This window comes from Rhipicephalus microplus, chromosome X (assembly GCF_043290135.1).
Source record: "Rhipicephalus microplus isolate Deutch F79 chromosome X, USDA_Rmic, whole genome shotgun sequence".
NCBI classification, from domain to species: domain Eukaryota; kingdom Metazoa; phylum Arthropoda; class Arachnida; order Ixodida; family Ixodidae; genus Rhipicephalus; species Rhipicephalus microplus.
The window spans coordinates 495,268,365-495,289,585 of record NC_134710.1 but is presented as its reverse complement, the minus strand read 5'-3'; the positions used below and the strand labels follow the sequence as shown (position 1 = coordinate 495,289,585).

The window sequence follows — 21,221 nt, the reverse complement described above, 5'->3', positions numbered from 1 at the left end:
GCGTCAGTCTCGAGTTTCCCGACTTGTTTTTTTGAGGTCCGAAAGGCCATTCGACTGATGCTTCAGTTTCGCCATAGCTTCATCATATTTATTCGACATAACCTTTGCCGACTCTTCGATGTTATCAACAGTTGTTTTAATTTTTTTGCAAAGCATCAACCTTTGATTTCATTGTTAGCAACTCATTTAATTTTTGGTGGATTTCAGCTAACTCAGAAGCAAAGTTCGTTTCGGAACCACGAATTTGACCCTCTGAACGACTTTCAGCATGAACCATCGATTTGCAAGGCGCAAATTTCCATGATTTTTTGCCGCTGTCGATGTCTTTTTGTAGGCATTTTCTGTTACCCCAAAGCATGTACCAACACGATAATAACACCTGCATTCAGAGCACATTAGCCACAAATCACTGTCGCTTATCTTGTCGTTACAATTGCGACAACGGTCACCCATGTTGATTCTCAAGCGAAAAGCTCTCTACGCACTCAGCAGCAGAAGAAACCATAAACTAATAGATTCGTATAAGATGCTAGGAAGATCAAAAGCAAGCAACCTGCAATGTACAAGGTACGCTTTTATAATTCGCTGCGTTGCCTCGATGATGTCTCTGCTGCTGCCGAATGCGCAAATGCCATAGAACCGTGCAGCAGACGTCCTTTCGTGGAAGCGAAGGTGCTTGTTTACCAGGGGACTATCGTTTGGCCTCCGCTTGACCTATCAATTGCTTGTTCCCATTCTTCCGCACGTGCTCCAACAGGCGTCGATTGTGATACCGCAGTTTTCTGAAATGTACAAGGTACGCTTTTGAAATTTGCTGCGTTGCCTCGATGATGTTTTTACTGCTTCCGAGTGCGCAAATGCCGTAGAACCGAGCAGCAGACGTCTTTTTATGGAAGTGAAGGTGCTTGTTCACCAGGGGACTATCTTTGGGCCTCCGCTTGACCAATCAATAGCTTGTTCCCATTCTTCGGCACGTGCTCCTACAGGCGTCGATTGTGATACCGCAGTTTTCTGCAGTGTACAAGGTACGCTTTTAAAATTCGCTGCGTTGCCTCGATGATGTCTCTACTGCTGCCGAGTGCGCAAATGCATGCTGTGATCTGCGGCCGAGTGCGTTTCAGCTGTGATCTGCGGCCTGGAGAAGGAGTAGTTCCAGCAGTTCGTAGGGACTTCCTATTGCATTGTTTCCTTCTTCTGATTAGATATTTTCGCCATCCAACATTCGCTAGTTCTGCTTTTGCAAGGTTGAGGGGACTCGCGATGCCGAGTCACTGTGCGACATATAGCTGCTGCAGCACTTACGGTCGTGATTATGTCTCTTTTCACAAGTTTTCTCGGGATAAGAATATGGCTTCCAAATGGGCCGCTGCAGTTAAAAGAAAATAGTCAAATCTACGAGATGAAGCGCGCTGTGGCGGTCGCGAATGTACTAAATTTTGAGACAGCAGCAGCACTCCTGCTCTTTCTCCATCTGCAGGTAGTGCGTGCATGAGCACCTATAGTTAAAACACGTCTACAACGATATCAGTACGCATAATCGAAATCAGCTATTCTGCGCGACAGTCGCATGCTTCTAGCACAGCTAATGCACTGTTTGCATTTTAACACATCACCAGTGTAGTACTGGGCATAAAGTTTCGAAAAAACTACGGTATTATAATTATAACGTAATGGCAATATATCAGCCGAACAATTTTTGCACTAGTCACAGCGCAGTTCAGAGCAAATATCACCACTGCGGCAAGATCGGCACTCATCTGGCTCTTTTTTTTTCTCGGGGTGGCATACTGATTCATTGCGTGTGTCTTGCCCGCTGCGAAGTGCGATACTGACTGCATTAACAACGCTGCACTCTGATCTGTGAAATGCGCGAACAGCTGATGTTTCTGCACGCTCCCCACGTGTAGCGCGGGCCCTGCCAATAGGCTCAAAGCGAGCACCGATGTTACTGTTGCTTATCGCATTTGATATCTACTAATAAGCGTGTCAATTGTAACAGTTTACTACAGTGAAATTAAGCACTGGCAGGCATCTTATACGTACCAGTCTATGTTTCCGACGTGGGTGAAGGTGGCTGGTTGAGACTCGCATTCCTGTGTCGCTTCAGACGTCGCCATTAAAGTGGCGACCGGCTTGAACATGTTTACGGTGTACAGCGAACTCGATCCTACTTTCGCAGCTCACCATATTTATGGCTCATTCACACTTGAGAAGTGAAGAAAAACGAAAACGCCAGAGCGGCTGGAGAATTACGACCGCGCGTCGAAGTTGTTCACAATTTTTCTGCCCCATCGTTCCGCCGCTGCTGTCGCTACCTCGGCAATTAATTCGATTTTTCCTGCTTTCTCAGAACTACATTTCATATTATAGGTAATGAAAAAAGTCGTGAAAAGAAACAACTCGCACCTTTTCAAACGTTGTTTCGGGATTTACGCCAGCAGAAACGACACAAGTAAGCGCACCGGCAGCGGCGGCGCGGTTTAAACCGGCTGTACTGTACACGAAAACGAGACATGTTGGGGCATGCTGACTTGCTGCCGGTACACCGTCTACTTCCAGAGTTCTCGGCCATCGTAATCTAAGTCAGGCTCTCGATGAACGCGTCCTTGTTGATGTGATCAAGCTTCGTCATGCTGCACGGGTAGTTTGCGATTTGAACCCGTGCGAGCCACCGCCAACGCCTGTGCCGCCATGTTAAATCTCCAGCCAGCTGGTTAGGTCACGTGGTTCGATATAGCGCAGCCCTGGAGAAAGAAAAAAAAGTTTGAAGATGCCCTGACATGACTCGTTGTGAAGCCAGAAATTGGCCATATTGACTTGGCAGATTCTCCTCTCTTGTTTACATCCGAACATAGAGCAAAAAGCGCGACTCTCTCTCTGGCTCGGAAAACATGTGGGCTGCGCAGAGCGCGTGTCGTGGCGATCCGAAACTAATGGAAGGGGGCTCAACACTCTGGGCCAGCGCGACACCGCGAGTAATCAGCTAGTAACAGCTCGCCGACAACAAAGCAAGTACAAGTGAACGCGCGCTAGATGCACTGACAACGGCCAGTGTTTTCACATCATTATTTCAGCATTCAACTGTACAGACAACATGATCAGTCGTGCGCCTTCTACGGTTGCGTTCCATCACGTGGCCGACGCAGCGCCTAGCCACTGTGCCCGTGTTCCGCGTGAAACTCACCGGCGTCCGCATTCTGCGACCATGGTGGAGCACGGCGCAGGCGACCCTTAAACGCTCTTGCTCTAACGTTGGGATTACAATGCTGGGGGCAATTATAACAAGCGGAACCAAAATGTATTTTATTACGCACATGCAAGTTGTTACTAAGGAAATACCGAACACAAATCTACGTATGTGCACATGGTTCTCATTGCGTCTTGCTGGGCACAACCGTTTCATCCGTTTCCACAAGCAAGAGCACTGCCCAACGATCACTGACCTGCAAGGCGTTCGTCGTCGTTCCGCTTCGTCATGATGCCCAAAGCGATTTCGCTGAACACTTCAAATGCTTCCTCTACGTCATTCGTCGCACGACACATGGATATGCGCTCGTTCGATCTACACACTGTTCAGGCCCCGTAATGAACGAAAGTTTTTGTAAACGTTGATAAGAGCACAGTAACTGCCAGGCGAACACTGCGTAACCAAATCAGGGCGCAGAGTACGGATATTGTTCACCACGGCTCAGCACGTGACCTGCGGAGGCACACATGCCGCCGCCAGCTGCGGCCGCTCACTGCTAGACCAGCTACACTGCTGCACAACACGTAACCATGGCAACGCCACCATTGTACCCATTGAATATGGTCGCCATGATATCATTTCCTCTACAATTTTCACGAAGCGTGCCGGCTGGCCATGCCCTCTTCTATCTTTTTTCCTCCGTGAACGCAGCCAAGGCTGTGAAGCGGAAACTGGATCTGGTTTCGCGTGGCGAGAAAATCGTTCTCGGAGCGACTGTTGCGCGCTGGCCGTGCGGCGTGGTTTTCTGGCCGCTTGGGTGGCGAAACGAGCCAGTTTCCGGAGAGTTTCACCGGTTTCGCGGTCTTTGAGGCCAAGTGAGAACGCGCCTTTACTGCAACTGCATAATTTCAACAGATAGTGGTGGTGGTGATTAGAAGAGGAAAAGGCTCCTAATTTCTGCAGCCCGATAGGAAGCACGGTGCAGTGCCGCAACAGTGGGGAGTGGTTGTAAGGAAGGAAAAAAGGCACCTAATTTCTGTCTGCCTCAAGGGAGACATGGCACAGTGCCTTATAGGGGTGGGGGTAAGTAGAGATGAAAAGAATAAAAGGAAACAGATGAAGAAATAGAGAGGCAAGCGACGGAAAATAGAAGGAGATAGGAAAGTGGGGATCCGGTTGAAGCAGTCCAAGGACGGGGCACCTCAATGCGAGAGCTTCACCGCGGCAGGAGACCGCGGAGGGTGAACCAGTCGGCGGGAGCTACGCTCTTCTCGGAGATATCAAGGGCAAAACCGTCCAGCTTGAAATCCTCTGAGAGAATTCACCCGCAGCACATAAACACGGCATTGACTGCTGGCGAGCGGAGTCAGCTGCCCTCACCTTCCTGAGAGTGAGGTCATGGAGCTTCAACCAGTCACAGCGGCGGCAAGACTCGCGATGGCGGCCGCGGCACCTGCTGCTTGTTTTCGACAAAATAAAGGTTTTTGCGTAGATTTATGCAAATTTTCAAATTCATTTCTAGTTCGCCGAATAAAACTGTGTATCAGGACACCATAATCTCGTTTTTTTATGTGTTTCAGTGTCCCTTTAAACGCAAAAAAAAAAGCCCAGGCATCGAACACATTATGGACGCGGTGCCGAAAGCAGTGTCGCCACCTAACTTTTTCTTACACCGTGCACTGGACACGCACCGCACCACCGAATGCGCCGAATAGCCAAAGTGCCCTTTGTCGAGTGAACAATGGACCACGCGGCGATCGCGGGTTGGATGCGCTGCTACCCGGATGTTGTCGGTGGCTCATAGCTTCAGTGCGCTCGTGGAGACTTAGATATGGCAGCGGTGACAGCGGCGGAGCAGCAGGCGTAATTCTTGACTGTTGCACATTACAGGCGTCAATGCAACCGTGCTGACAGCGATATTAGACGGACACGTGGGACTGCGCCGCAAGACAGCGCAAGTGTACAAAAAAGGACGGCAGCACGCAGGCTTCGTTCATCGGGTCCTGACTGCCCAGGTTGAACGACAGAGCAAGTGACCACCGCCCGGCTATAAAACTACCGCTGTTGCACGGACGCATCATTTGGCAGCGCTTACAGCGGCGGAGCAGCAGGCGTAATTCTTGACTGTTGCACAATACAGGTTAGCAAAATTTTCAAATGTTTCTAAAAGTCTATTAGCACATTATCGCTGCCACCGCTGTTACAAAGAGTAACACTTTCTGTTCGTTGTTGTGACCATTAGAAAGGACAAAAGATGTTTCAAAACAGGTTGAACAGTTCAAAGATGAACTCCGGAATGAATTTAACCCATTATTGCCCCTTGTTGCATATCTGCAACACCCATGTCCGTGCCCTGCCGATTGCAAGGATCCTAATGCACCGGTATAAGTTGTTCATACTATGGTATTTTGAGGGTTCTTCGTTCCACGCAGTACACTTTTCAGCCGCTTGGGGGCCACATTCGTCGTATCTGCAGTTTTCAAAATGGAAGCATCCACGTCGTCGTCGAGCTCCGCAAACAAGGTACTGTAAATATTTTTTTATGAGCCCTCAAATTAACCTGCGCTGCTTTTTTCACTGAATGTGTGTTCGAAACACTCTTGACAGAAATCTAGAATCCAAAAGTTAGTTTTTTCCTTGCTCTGTTCGAGAAAATATTTTTTGCACGTGGTGTGTTGCACATATGCAACAGTGGGCACTAAATGCCACAATTTTCATTGTTGCAAATATGCAACATGGCTTTTCTGCTTAAAACGCGTCTTACATATCGTGACACGCATTCGTTTGGAGTGTGTGAACGGATGTTTGTCTGCTAATTTTGCTGTTTTAACAATTTTTCAGGGACATACTGCAATTTCAACCTCAACATTCTATTCTGTTCTAAAAGAGGGGCCGAAGCGTTTGATTCATGCAAACCTGCTGGATGTTATCGACCCTAATGAAAGCGATTTTTCCGCTGATGAAAAAAAGTGACGAAGAAGTGTCTGGAGACAGCAGTGATGAAGGAGATGCCATCCAAACTGAGGTAAAAGAAGCTGAGGAAGAGGTTGCTACCTCGACAGATGCGCCTCCTGTAGATCAGACACCGCGGAACATGAAAAGGCGGTACACATGGGTGAAGAAGGATTTTGATATCGAGGCAGGTAGTTTCGAGAACAACTTTCCGCTGCCACCTGCAGAGCCACTGAGTGCAGTGGAATACTTTGACATGTTTGTTTCTCGATCCACGCTAAAGGCTGTCGTCGATGAAAGCAATAAGTACTACCTTCAAAAACTTGGAACAACTCTAAACCTCACCGTAGAAAAACTTACACCTGTGCTGGGCATGTTTTTCAGGATGGGACTCGTAAACATGCACAGGGTTCGTGCTTACTGGGAAAATGGAAGTAGATATGAATTAGTAGCCCAGGTAATGTCCCATAACAGATTCGAAAAGATCACAAGCCACCTGCATTTTTTCGATAATGAAGCGGCCAATGACAAAGTAAAAAAAGACAAATGCTGGAAAGTGCGCCCATGGCTCAGTTCTTTGCGCAGCAACATGGTTGTCTTGCCCCAAGAAACAAAATCTGCAGTGGACGAAATCTTGATCCCTTTCTGTGGGCGGTGTCACATTCGTCAGTACACGCCTAATAAACCAAAGAGTAAATGGGGTCTAAAACATTGGGCACGTTCCGGGGAATCAGGTCTGTGTTATGATTTTGATGTGTACCAGCGCTGCAGAAAAGGTTTTTATGGCAGCCAGGGTGGCTACCAGGTTGGGTTGGGAGCTGCTGTCGTGCTCCAGCTGTGTTCCAGCCTGCCGAAGTGCGACGACAACCTAGTCGTCGCTGATGACTTCTTCACAGGCCCTCAGGTTGTAGAGGAGCTTTCAAGAATGGGAATTTCCTATATTGGTACCGTTCGTGAAAACAGACTGAGCTGCAGCAAGTTGATGGAGGAGAAATTGATGAAAAAGCAAGGTCGGGGAACCTGTGATACTTCAGTCACTTTGTGTGACCAAAAGACAATGGCGGCAGCGAAGTGGCATGAAAACCGCACTGTTACTCTTCTTTCGAACTGCATTGGTGCTGACTCGCTTACATCAGTCAAAAGGTGGGACAGCAAGGAGAAAAAGCACATTTTTTTCGATTGTCCAGCGATCATTCCTTCCTACAACAGATCAATGGGTGGCGTGGATCTTTTTGACAAAATGGGCTTCTACTATCGCTTTTCTAACAGGTCTAAACGCTGGTATATATATTTGTTTTGGCACACGCTCAAAATATCAGCTGTTAATGCATGGTTCATGCACAAGAGAATTATCCAGCAGCACAAACAGCCGCCTACATCCTTGAGAGAATTCCTCTCTGAGCTCAAAACAAGTCTGATCTTACTCAACAAACGACCACCAGGGCGCCCTTCGATTCAGAATGTCACACCATTCAAGAAAGTGTGCCTGAATGTCCCCCGGGATGTCAGAAGAGACAGCAAGGAGCACTGGCGCACATAAAATGCAAAACGGAGCCGCTGTAAGGCATGCCCTGGAGGGTACACCTATGTTTCGTGTGCCAAGTGCAAGGTGATGTTGTGTTTCAACAAAGACCGTAACTGTTTTGTTAGTTTTCACCAGTGGGCGCCAAACAGCTATGCTTCAGTTTTGTGCTTTCTTCAATTTGAAAATTCGCCAAAATAATTGGTGGCAATAAAAAGTTTTTTTTTCACTTGGCTTGGCCTCCATTTTATACACTACTGCCCATTGTTGCACATATGCAACATCCCATTAATAATTTGCAGACTATATCTTCAAGTTTTTTATTGAACATTTGTACTCCTAGTGACTCTAAGAGCATGGCCAAGAAATATTTTCAAGTTTGAAAAAATGTTTCTCATACTGGGAATTATTGGGTTAAGAACTTGAAAGAATCTCTCGAAAGAAGCATGCGTGCAGAAGAGGGAAAACTCCGGACTGAGATCGACGACATGAAGCGCAGCATGGACTTCATTAGTAAAATCGATGATGCTAACTTGCGGCTTGATGCTACTTTGACGGAGAAGAGCTCTCTTAAAAAAGTAAATAAGCGCTCCAGCATAAAGTTCGCTTACTAGAGAGGGAAGTGATGGAACGTCAAACCAGTCTTGTCAAAACTGAGCAGTACTCGCGCAACAAAAACCTTGAGATCAAAGGTGTTACCGAAACACCGAATGAGTGTTTGGGAGATGTTCTTGCTCAAATTGGAACGGCCATCAGTGAACCTATCTGCGCGAACGATATAGGCGCAATTCACAGAGTGGCAACGAAAGACAAGACAAAGAAGAACATTGTTCAGTTCGTGAAACGCGAAAAGAGAGACAAGGTTCTAGAGAAGGCTAAGAAAACAAAACTTACGAGTGGAAGCCTGGGTCTATTACTGGAAGCTTCTAGAAGTGAGGCAAATCATCCTATCTTTGTAAATGAACACCTTTGTCAGTATCTAAAGAGACTACTTGGTATGGCAATAGCGCGCAAGCGCGAACATGGCTGGAAGTTTGTCTGGATAAAAAACGGTGCCATTTTTGCCCGTCGCGATGAGATTTCATCCATCGTGGCAATAAAACGCGAGAGCGATTTGGACAAGATTACCGCCAGAGGATAAGGATGCGCGCCCCCTGCACGAACACTTCAATTGTCCAGATTGTAGAAACATGGATGCTAACTTCGTGCTACCTGAGGACATGCGTGGTATCATATCTGACAACCCAGAGAATCTTTTTAAGGTTTTTCATCTAAATGTTAGATCCATGCAATGTAAATTTGATGAAATTCACGCCATTTTAGAATCCTGCGATATTAGTTTTGATGCACTTATGCTCACTGAGACTTGGTACAATGAAAATTTGGATCACTTTGTTTTACCGTCTTACGATCATTTCTTTCTAAACAGAAAAAATTGTAGGGGTGGTGGAGTTTCTATTCAGGTTGCTATACTAGGTTTTGAAATTCTACCAGAGTTTAGCACTGTTACTTGTGATATCGAAGCCATTTGTATTACGAAAATAGCAATGTGTTCGCTGTTCTGTACAGACCACCAAGTGGCAACATCTCGGCGTTCTTGAAGTTTCTCGATTCTTTGCTTTTATGTGCCAGTGAAAAAAGATGGTTACTAACAATAGGTGGTGACATGAACATTGACATTGCAAAAGGCTTGAGTGCGGCGAATGATTTTTTGCTTGTATTACAAAGCAACGGTTTTCAAAATCTTATATTACCACCTACACGCGTTACTCTTTCATCAGCATCTGTGCTAGATTTGTTCATTACTAACCGAAACACTGATGGCATTCTCTCTGGCGTTATCAACTGTGACGTCAGTGATCACCTGCCTACATTTTGCATGCTTAACCGTAACAGTTCATTGCAACAAAGGGATCGGCCTCAGCTCGTATACAGGGATATGTCATCTCAAGCGCTAGAGGTGTTTCGGGATAAGATTTCTAAAACAGATTGGAGGGAAATATTTCTTCTTGAAGAAAGCAATAAGTGTTATGACTTATTTATAAAAATTTTCAAAAAATATTATTTAGAGTTGTTCCCATCCAGGACATACCGTAAACAAAAAAGGGTGCGCAAACCTTGAATCACACATGAATACATCAACATAATAAGCTTTTTGCCAACTTTCTTAAGTCTCGTAAAACGGAAGAATTAAAAGAGTTTAGGAAATTTCGAAATAAGTTGAATAAAGACATAAAAAAATCAAAAAACAAATATTATAAGCGTGTATTTGACAACGATTGCTTGCGTAGTGGTAACAAAGTGTGCAAAAAAAAATAAACGAGGTACTAAACCAGAATACCAAAGATTATACGATCGACAACCTCGTCATAAATGATAAAACAATTGGCTGGACCGAACTCACCAACCTTTTCAACAATTTCTTTGTTGAAATCGGAAGTAGCACCTACTGTCACGAAGCTGCTAATCGTATCCCGAGACTATCCCACACAATGTACTTGCAGCCAACATCTGTCCCTGAAGTGACAATGCTGTATCAGAAGCTTAGGAACAGTCGTAGCCGCGATGTGGATTATTTAGAAATAAAACAAATCAAATACATTATAGACTTAATTGCACCAGTGCTAACACACATATATAAAGTCGCTATCTCTACTGGGCTTTTTCCAGATAGCATGCAGGTGGCTAGAGTTTCAGTGATTACACAAGAATGGAGACAAAAATAGCTTAAGCAGCTATCGTCCTGAGTCAATATTGCCTATCTTTTCAAAGGGACTTGAGAAAGTAATAAATTGTCGTATTGAGAAATTTATTACAAAATACAACCTATTAACAGATCACCAATTCGGCTTCAGAAAGGGACGTTGCACTGCGACAGCACTTCTTGTTCAAAAAAAGGAAATATTACACAACTTTGAAAATAAGGTCATGACACTGGGTATATTTTTATATTTTAGTAAAGCTTTCGTTCGGGTAAACCACTCAATTTTATTTGAAAAGTTAGAACATTATGGGTTACGTGGGACAGTGTTACAACTTATTAAATCTTATTTGAAAACACGCTACGAATACGTTCAACTAAATAAATGTAAATCACACATTAGGCCTATTGAATATGGGGTTCGTCAGGGTAGCACACTAGGACCGATTCTCTTGCTTTTCTATATTAATGATATTGTAAGAATCTGTGAGGATTGTAAATATAGTATATATGCTGACGATTGCTCGGTACTTCTTGAGGGAAGAGACTTGGAGACCATAACACGAAAAGGTGATACATTCTGTCATAACTTACAGATCTGGTGCTTACTTTAAACGAATCGAAAACTAAATGTGTGTTGTTCCGTGCCCAGGGCATTTTAAGAAGCATCGACGATTATATAACTCTTGGGCCATTTCAAATCAAACTCGAGAAACATATTAACATTCTTGGTGTAATTTTTTCAGTAAATATGTCCTGGAATGAACATGTGAAAACCTTATTGCCAAAATTAAGCAGAGCAGCCGGTGTATTAAGCCGAAACCGTCACACGTTTCCTGTTAGCATTAAAAGAATGTTATATTTTGCGCTCTTCAACTCTCACTTATAATATTGCGCGCTAATATGGGGAAACAGAACATTATCAAACTTACAGCAAATATTCTTGGTCCAGAAAAAAGCACTTCGTTCAATAGAAAACGTCTCGTTTCTAGAACACACAGAACCTTTATTCCACAAACATAAAATTATGAAGATTCACAACATATACAAGCATAAACTACTGAGAACATACAAAAATGCCACATTAGGAAGAACACAGGCATTTGAAGAAATTGCAAATCTTCGAGCAAATACCATTTCCTATCCTTTCAGGTATCACCCACAATACCACGTTCCTTTCTCGCGTACCCATTATAGGAAAGAAAAACTCGCTTATGTACTCGCAACCTCACTAAATGAACTAGAACAAAGAAATGTTGATGTTTTTAACTTTACTAACAAAACCTTACTAGATCTGTTTATGTAAATGTATTAGAACTACTCATGTTTGTATATTTACAGTAGCTGGTTTTACTAAAGTGATTGTATTTGAAAACATACATTGATGTTTTTTTCTCATTAGAACACCGTAGTCTACATAACTACTTTTGGTAATCGCATGATATATACTGTGGCTATATAGACTTGTTAGATGATTTGCCCTGTCAGTACTGCTGAACGGTTGACCAGAGCTTACTCAAGCTGCGCAAGCGCAGCTTTTTTATCTGGTCCCCTATTTTCACAGTGACAATGCGCTGTATTGTCTGAAGCGAAAATAAAATTTGATTTGATGGATTGATTGATTGGTTGATTGATATTTCTGTTTTGCGCATCTCAACGCTTGTTACAACTCGGAACAGGAAGAAAACAACATAACACTGTGACCACTATTTAAACAGCAAAGCAACATAGCAGAGGAACTCGTATTTACCAGTCGATGGGAGCTCGTTTCCTATTTTGTTCAACGAGTCGTCCTTTAGCAAGCTGTCACTGGGCTTAGCATCAATTCAATGAGGCTTTCTGCTAAGAGCACGTTACTTGACTATGGCAGGCTGAGCGAGTCAGACTCGGCTCCCAATTTTTTTAAATGCGAAGCATTTCTTGGCGACTTTCGGCAACATTGAGCGTATCTATATATCTATATATATATTTATATATATATATATATATATATCTATATCTATATATCTATATCTATATATATATATATATATATATATATCTAGCCGCCTACGACTTTTAGTTCTCCTGGCCTTCTCTCCTCAATAAATACAGTCACGTAAACAGTTTCTCATTAAAAGAACTACGATCCTTTTTTGTAAATATAGGCTAACTTTTTTACGTTGTAAAATGTGCTGTCTGTACGATAGTACAATTTCATTTTTCTTTCAGTGTGTGCATCCATGCAGTACCGTATAGGTTATATGATATAATTCTGTCTGTATAAATTTGTTTGCCTGACATGTGATGTACATTGTATGATGCAGCACATACACAAGGAGCAAATTTGTATATATCTTCCCTGATATTTTCATCCTTTATTTATTTTTATTATTTTATTTTTTGGCAATAATAGTGGTTTGGTTGCTGGATTTTTCTTCTGTTTTTTCTTTGTTTTTTTCTTCTTTTTGCTCGCGTCCATGTAATCATCTGTGATATGCTGGTATCAGGATGTTTCGTAGGAATGTATACATATGTTTTTATTACACCGTATTTGGTATTGTAATGTTAGCTTATGGTCTCTATTGTTATACACATCTTTGTCATTGTCCCACCTGCCTTGTATAGGGTTCACTGGCCTCGTCAAGCTGTCCATAAACATCTTTTAGCCAGTGAACCTTTCCAGAACCTGTTTTTTTCTGGGAAAATAAAATGATTTGATTTGATTTGATTTTTGAATAACGGTATCAATACCAAACTTGGTATGATATAACACGGCTGTATGAGGAACATAACCCATTAGTTGTAGCATGAAAATCATGATATGCATGTCATAAATGTCATGATTTACAATTCATGGCCCTGCAGCTCTTGCGGTGGTTTCGTTCGCATGGCATGCTGCAAAACTGATATGGTATTACAAGATTGCATGCCGAGCACAAGGGACCCACCCTAACATGAAAATTATGACATGCGTGTCATGTAACAACATGAGTACATGCCACACTCATATGCTCGCGGCCATTTCGCTAGCTTTGGACATACCAAATTTGGTATTATGGGACGTGAATGAATGACGAAGGTATGTGACTGGTGCCTACATGATAATTATGAAATGCTTGTCATGCAACAACATCACTACATGCCATGTTCATAATACGTTCGTGGCCGTTTGGCTAGCTTCTCATGCACTAAATTCAGTATTACGGGATGTGAATGGATGACGAAGGTATGTGACTGGTTCCAACATGATAATAATGAGATGCGTATGATGTAAAAACATCACTACATGCTACGCTTATGATGCGCTCGCGGTCGTTTTGCTAGCTTCACATGTACTAAATTTGGTATTACGTGACGCGAACGGATGACATAGGCAAATGACACGTCCAAACATGATGATCATGACATGTGTTTCATGTAACAACATGGCTACGTCCCACACTCATGATGCGCTCACGGCAATTTCGCTACCTTCACATATGCCGAAATTTGGTTTTACGTCACGTGAACAGATGATGAAGGTATGTGAATGATGCAAACATAATTATCATGAGATGCGTGTCATGTAAGAACATTGATACGCACCCCACTTAAGGCTCCAATGCACTTCAACGTGAGCCGGTGCGCGTGTGGACCGGCGTTCGTTTTATCGCGTCACACCTGCGATGCAACGCCGAGTGCCGATATCCCTCTAGTAGAGATCAGTGGATCTGCCCACTGATCTTCATTGTGAATCTGCATGACATATACTCGCGGGCGCGCGCCGCGCTGCTTTGCTTTGACGCACGCGTGTTTGAATGCACACGGCGTCTCTCCGTCACGAAAAAAGGCAGACGCGGTGCGTCGTCGACGTGAAATACAGCATGTCGCATTTTGCGCCGGTTGCCACCACGCTGCACCAACCGATGCTAATCGCGCCGGTGGCGTCTGGCACTATAGAGTGCTCGCGTTTTGTTAGCGTGACGTCGCTGCACCCAGCCTGCACGTGCGTCAACGTTGCGTCAGATTATATTGGGCCTTTCATGACGCGCTCGCCACTGTTATGCTGGCTCCACATGTACTAAATTTGGTATCACGCGAAGTGAATAGACGACGAAGGTGAATGACACGTCCAAAGCTGATAATTATAATATGCGTTTCATGCAAAACATGACTACATGTTATGCTTATAGCATGGAGTTCCATACAATAGTACTTAGAGCAAAATCTGGCGCTAATGTCTACGCGGGCTCCTTCTGCGGCCCTTGTACCCCCATGGGCATTATGGGAAGTACAGGCTTCGGATCTGCTTCGGATGGATCACGTTCTTGAGATTTGTGACGCTTGTCTGCTGAGTAGAAAACAAAGTGATATGAAGTTGTGTCTATCTGAAACTTGCTTTTTTTTTTGTACGCAAACTTTATTGCAAATGGCTTTGTGACTAGGCGGTGGAAGCGAAACCTGGACAAATTTAATCACCAGGGTATGCTCTTTTATTGCGTTCCAGATAGGGCATCAACATGTAATGAATTATTTTTCAGAACATTTCAAAATATTCTTTTTTTACCCTCCAAAATATGCAATATCTATTTATGAAAACAGGAGCGCAGTATTAAGTAAGAAACACTTAACGTTTCGTTTGCTGCGATGCCAGGTGCGTATGTTCAAGTGGTCTGCCGCCAACGCGCCTCTCGTTTTGTCGCGAAGTCAAGTCAGAGCAGCGTGGCAGTGCGTGTACTTCACGTCTCGTCGTTTTGCAGTTGATTTCAACTAGTTTTGGCAAGATGCACTAACAACAATTGCGAACTCAAGGTATTATCCTGCACTTGCATAGGTCGCTACATCTATGCGCAGCGGTGAGTGGACGACGCTTCGCTTGAAATGTCGAACACGACTTATACCGCTCGAGCGTTGCGGTAAACTTAGAGGCCTAGCAGTTTTCAGCTTTTTTGAACATAAAAGCGCAGCTTCAGTCTTTTTCACCGACACCACTACCCACTCAACGCAAAGAATGGAATCGAAACTGTAGAAAAAGATTTGTAGACAGTTCGCTGGCTAACGCGATCCAATCCGAAGCCTGTACTTCCCATAATGCCTATGAGGGTACACGATCATAGCACCAGATTCCTCTCTAGATATTATTGTATCTAACTTTATGGCTTATAGCGTTCTCGCGGCCGCTTCACTGGTTTTACATATACCAAACTTGGTATTAAGTGACGTGAATAAACGCTGACAGTAAATGACACGCCAAACTAAGATATTCACGATATAAATTTTATGTAAAATATCACTACATGCTACGCTCATAGAACGCTTGCGGCCGTTTCGCTAGCTTCATATATACCAAAGTTGGTATCAGGTGACGTTAATTGATGATGAAGTTAAATGAAACGTCCAAACATGATAATCATCAGAAGTCATGTACTGCATACTTTGCATCCGCCTCTTAACGTTGTGGTGATTTTAAAGTGAGCTAACACCCTTCCTCATTCGTGCTTCGCATTTCATCGATTCCCAAAGCACGTGGGTCTGCCAATTTTTTTTTTTGTTCAAATGCTTAGGCTAGCGCTCCTATTCGTTCGCCGCGAGCCGATCCGGCGGCATAAGCCACAAGAATCAGTCCGAGAACGATTAGCGCGGAGAAGGCCCTTTCGGCGGATCTCGCCGCCGTGGAATCGGATTCGGAGCGCTTTGGGCGGTCGAAATACTCAGTGTGAAAGCCTTCAGTGCTGACATTGTACTGCTTCTATGAAAAAAAAGAAAGTGGTTAGGAGGTGATAGAACTTGTAGGAAGGGTAGTGAAGGTGAGAAAGACACTAATTGCTCGCCTTTGAACTCCGTGTGGTTTAGGGGCCCTATAGTAAATAATCTAATTTCGACGAGTTATCGGCATTGGCCGCTTTTAGATGTACGCTAAACCATACCGGTGCGTCCAACGTTTGTGTCTCACGTGCTCTTGCTCTATCTCGAAAATTTTGAAGACACAATTTTTGAACCTAAACTGGAGAAATGAGGGCTTTTTTTTTCGCAGTGACGCACTGCCTCAGTACAATTTCCCCAAACAGCTTTTTTTTCCTACTTATGTTACGAATGGAGCACCCTCGAATGATATTTTTTGTTGTGGTCGAATAATGCTCTGGAGGAATATTTTGAATAATATTTTGGGCATAGACTGTAACAGGCTCGTTAAAATATCGCTATTTTTGTATCGTTTCCTGCCAAAAAATTTCGGTAAAAAAAGGTTCAAGATATTTCACACATGCCGTGCGGACTTTTGACAGCAGTGCTGCTGGCGCTTCGAGGAATATGCAAACGAGCCTATCTTCATTGTAAGCTGCACTTCGCCGTCTTCTTTACGTACTACTTTGCTCCCAGAAGAGGTGCATCTATTTATGCGGCGCGGGATGCAATGAGCGAAAGCACGAGTGCAGAGAGAGATAGATAGCAGCACATTCCATAAAACCACTGAAGGAAAAAGGGAAAGATGAAGAGAGAGAGGAAGAGTAATTGGGGGTAAAGAGAGAGGAGAGAAAGGGTTAAACATGACACAGCAATGTAAAAAATGAAAGCAGGCCACCAGCTCGCACCACTCGCAAATTTCTATTCCTCCTTTCTCTTTTCTTATGCAGACCAGCATCTTATAGATACACTCATATGGTTGCCCTTGGTTTGCGGATCTCCCACGCAGCTATGTTCTTTAAAAAATTAGGTTTAGTGACCTTAAGTAGTGAGACATGTTATTTACAGATGGTAACTAGCATGGCTTGTGAAGAATTGCTAGTAGGCCTAAGGCAATATTTTAGACTTCTTTAACGCCGTTTCAGTCACCACTCAGAAATGTCTACGTGAAGATTGTGAACTTATTTTTTTCCTGAAGTAATGTGAGGTAGCGGCGCGATCTGTCCTGGAGGCGTCGATGCGCCTCCGTGACACGTATGCCTGCACTGATGCGGCCTGTGTTTAACAACCGCTTTACAGTGGCACCAAACCACAGAATCTTCCTATAGAAGCTTTTTTCTGAAGCAGGGCATATAACTGCCATATCTATATGGCAGAATATCTGCATGCTACACAGATGACCTGGGTACAATTACCTCTCCACGAAAAGTATATCGAACCCAGCCCGTCTTGAGTTTTATCCTAAAATTTTGCAACCCAAAATGCTTGAGTTGCACCACAAGGTTTTTTAACACCCGTTAAACGTCTTTTTGTTCGCGTTAAACAGATCAAGGCTGGTTCAAAGATTGGTACCGAACAATTTTATACTACTGAACAGTGAATGAACAATTGGTCGGCGCTGGTGAAACGCATCTCTCACCGTATTTCGCTGTAACGAAGATAAGAAAATGCGGTAAATTCAATCAAGACACTACCACAGTTGGCAGCATTGCTTTCGGTTTTGTCATTGAAATCAGTAAAGTGGGTGATTTAGGTTCACGTCTTACTGCGTAAAAGCGGATCTCAAGGACAGTCTCAACAATCATTTTGAAAACGTTTCACCATGGTATGGCAAAAAGGAAACGGGACTTGAATAAAAAAAAATAGAGTATCCGGAGTCTGCGTACAAGTGTTAACATTCATCTGCTGTGCTCACGTTCATTTGCTGTGCTCAAGTGAAGTGAACTGCTGAACCGAAGCTTGCTGCCTGAACTTCTGTGGACTTAACAACGTGTACGACTAAAAAAAGCTGAAACATTGCAACAAAGTTCAGGACAATGAAGTTGGTTGAATAGGCCTACGTGTATAGATATGATGCGTGGCAGTTGCTGTGATGTGTTGTTGCCACCCTCTATGGCGATGCCGAGCACGGGTTTGGTCCGCCGTATGGTCACGCGCATTCGGCCGTCCATCAGTACTTCCACACGGTGGCCCTGCGACAAAGATGCTCCCTAAACACGAGCACAAACACCGATAGAGTAGCTTTTCCCTTGAGATAGATGCACGCGGCTAAATCAAGTGCAGCACAAATGCTCACTTGCTCGTTTTATTAACCCCTTTTGGCAGGGTATCATGGCATTAATGCAGCTTGGTCCTTTTAAATGTTCAGCTTTGGTCACAGTGCTCACTTTTAAGTTTCCATAAGATATTTATGTCAGCCCATGTGTTGTGATGATTCTGAGTAGGGTGCGGGCTTTCAAACGAGACACACAGTGCAGTCTCACCATTCTCTTTTTTGTGCACTTTGACTTTAACGAGATTTGGTGAGTACAATAATGTGCGCATTTTACAGAGAAAAGCTCTTTATTTTCGCTCTCTAAACTCTGGCGATTAAACAAATAACTGCACTGACTGCTCACTTTATCATATTTTCCAGCTTTTCGATAAACCAAATATTTGCAAAAAATTTAAAAATCAAGATTTTCCTGGCAAGTGGCTCCACGGAATTGCCAATCGCATCGTCATGAGGTCCCTCGTTTCATTTCGACAACCAGGCGTGCATTATAACGGGCGCCTAAATTTATATCCTTCCATCTAAAGGCCGCCGACTTCGAGCCTACAATTTCAAGATCCAATCAACTATAGATGGGAATCGTTCAGCCAAGAATTGTGCATTCTTAACACACACATATGTCCTCAAGCTCTACCCTACTGATACACGTGCCGAATTATGCACATGACTCTTCTTTTTTACAAAAACACACAATTTACGTGCTCACGCTGTGTCTTTTTTTTTTCGCCTTAAGGTGTGAGCTGAATGATATCAAAGTTTGTCTTTTTCGATAGAAGATAAAGAGGGTTCTCAGACGAGAGTGGAATAAAAGTCAATGAAATAGAACGTAAAGAAGCTGATAGTGCTCTGAAATAACAAAATAAATTATTGATTGATATGTGGGGTGTAACGTCCAAAAATAACCATATTATTATGAGAGATGCCGTAGTGGAGGGCTCCGGAAATTTCGACCACCTGGGGTTATTTAACGTGCACCCAAATCTGAGCACACGGGCCTACAACATTTCCGCCTCCATCGAAAATGCAGCCGCTGCAGCTGTGATTCGATCATGTGACCTAACAAAATAAATAGTGTTTCGACTGTTCAGTATGGTAAACTTTCACGACATCGCCAGGCTTGGTTCTCTGTACATTTTTCAAAATTAAGTGCATTGCCCATTTACTGTATACGCTAAGCGAAGCAGCTGTGAAGGCAGCCTCGGCGCTGTGAGGTGAACTCAAGCGTTTGACAAATGCTTTGTTGAGAACAATTGTTCAAGTAATTATAGCACAAGCGCATAATGTTTTTGCATCAAGCAGCACTAAGTTCAACGTATTCAGTGAATACAAACTAATGAAGCAACTTCCACAGCCGATATCATTCTAACCATTTTGTTTCCTTCAGCATGCAGAATAAGTTGCTTTTATCACATGAAATCCCTGTTTCGCCATGAAGGAGAAATGACCCTCTATAGACTGATTTGTAAAAAACTCCATCGAGGTGTCCCGCTGTCAGACTAGAACGACGCGTTTATTCTTCTCGTGGCGAATGTTCTTGCTTTCCAGGAGGCTGTAAGTTGAATTTGGAAGCTGTAGTTTTATGATTATTATTGAAAAGAGGGTCGCTACTTCCTACTACGCGTTTATATTATATATACAGAACTGAAGACATTTGCGTGCCTCGAACACCATTTACTTGTGTCACTTGTAGCTATGGGCTCCTTCCAAGTACGTTGCTACTGATTATAATTGGTGGACGCCATCATCAACCGCACACTTTTAAGCGAGACTTTAAATTTTGCACCACTGAACAGCAAGTGCCAAACTGAATTGTGCATCCTAAACGTTGTCGCTGCCTGCAAATACCTTCCCGAGGACATCCTTACACTATACACATGTACCGCCACCAGAAAATTGCTCTAACTCATAGGTGTGCTATTCTGTCTTTGAAAAAAGTGAAAAGAAACAGATAGCGCCTGCTTGGCGTTTCGTGCAATCTTAAAATTCTAATAATGAGTAACGTGTTCTAGGCATAGAAAGCCGTGGCACCGGAAAAATGGTAAGTACAGATGCTCAAATTTGCAGCTATTCTGCGTGAGCGCCTACTTTTTGTACGTCAGATTTGATTGATTGATATGTGGGGTTTAACGTCCCAAAACCACTATATGATTATGAGAGACGCCGTAGTGAAGGGCTCCGGAAATTTAGACCACCTGGGGTTCTTTAACGTGCACCCAAATCTGAGCACACGGGCCTACAACATTTCCGCCTCCATCGGAAATGCAGCCGCCGCAGTCGGGATTCGAACCCGCGCTCTGCGGGTCAGCAGCCGAGTACCTTAGCCACTAGACCACCGCGGCGGGGCCGTCAGCGTCTTACGACAGAGCTAAGTTGCGAACAGAGTGAGAGTATATAAGCGCATGCCCATGAAGCACGCTCAACTCATCTGGAGTGTCTGTGTGGAGGATCATTTTCGACAAGTTGTGTTTCTAAATCTCTCACACATTTTCTATAACACTCATGTCCTCTCCCTTGGGCGGCTAATGTAGTGTGATCACGCCTAGGTTTTTGAGATGTTTTGTAACTGAGCGTGACGTGCGTATTGGGGGAAAGGTCCTGCTGCAGCAGAAAATGTCCATCACTGTATGGTTGGTCAAACACGTGAGGAAGAAGCTGATGGTCAATGATTGATTCTACGGAGCACATATGACCCACGATGTGGTAGAGAGGACCAAGACTGTCTTTTGTAATAGCAACCCAGACGTTCATAGATTGCCTTCTACTGCCTTTGACAACCTGGACGTAATTGGGATCAAACCTGAAAGAAATCAATGTATTTGAAAGTATTGACGGTCGGTAACCAATACAATGTTATGTTATATATGAAAGCAAGTAAAATAATTCACGCTGCACCGTGTTGGTGTAGTGGCTAGGGTACACGGCTGCTGACCCGCACGTCACGAGA

The 21,221-nt window shown here is 43.7% G+C and overlaps 1 protein-coding gene across 1 annotated transcript in view; it reads right to left on the bottom strand.

Moving 5' to 3' along the window:
- Positions 1 to 18,266, bottom strand: part of LOC142776733 (whirlin-like) — a 145,196-nt gene extending 126,930 nt beyond the window's left edge. Inside the window, exon 1 of the mRNA XM_075880964.1 lies at positions 18,066 to 18,266. Coding sequence (XP_075737079.1) covers positions 18,066 to 18,176 — 111 coding nt within the window. The 5' untranslated portion in view covers positions 18,177 to 18,266. The remainder of the gene's footprint in view (positions 1 to 18,065) is intronic.
- Between the last annotated feature and the right edge of the window lie 2,955 nt (positions 18,267 to 21,221).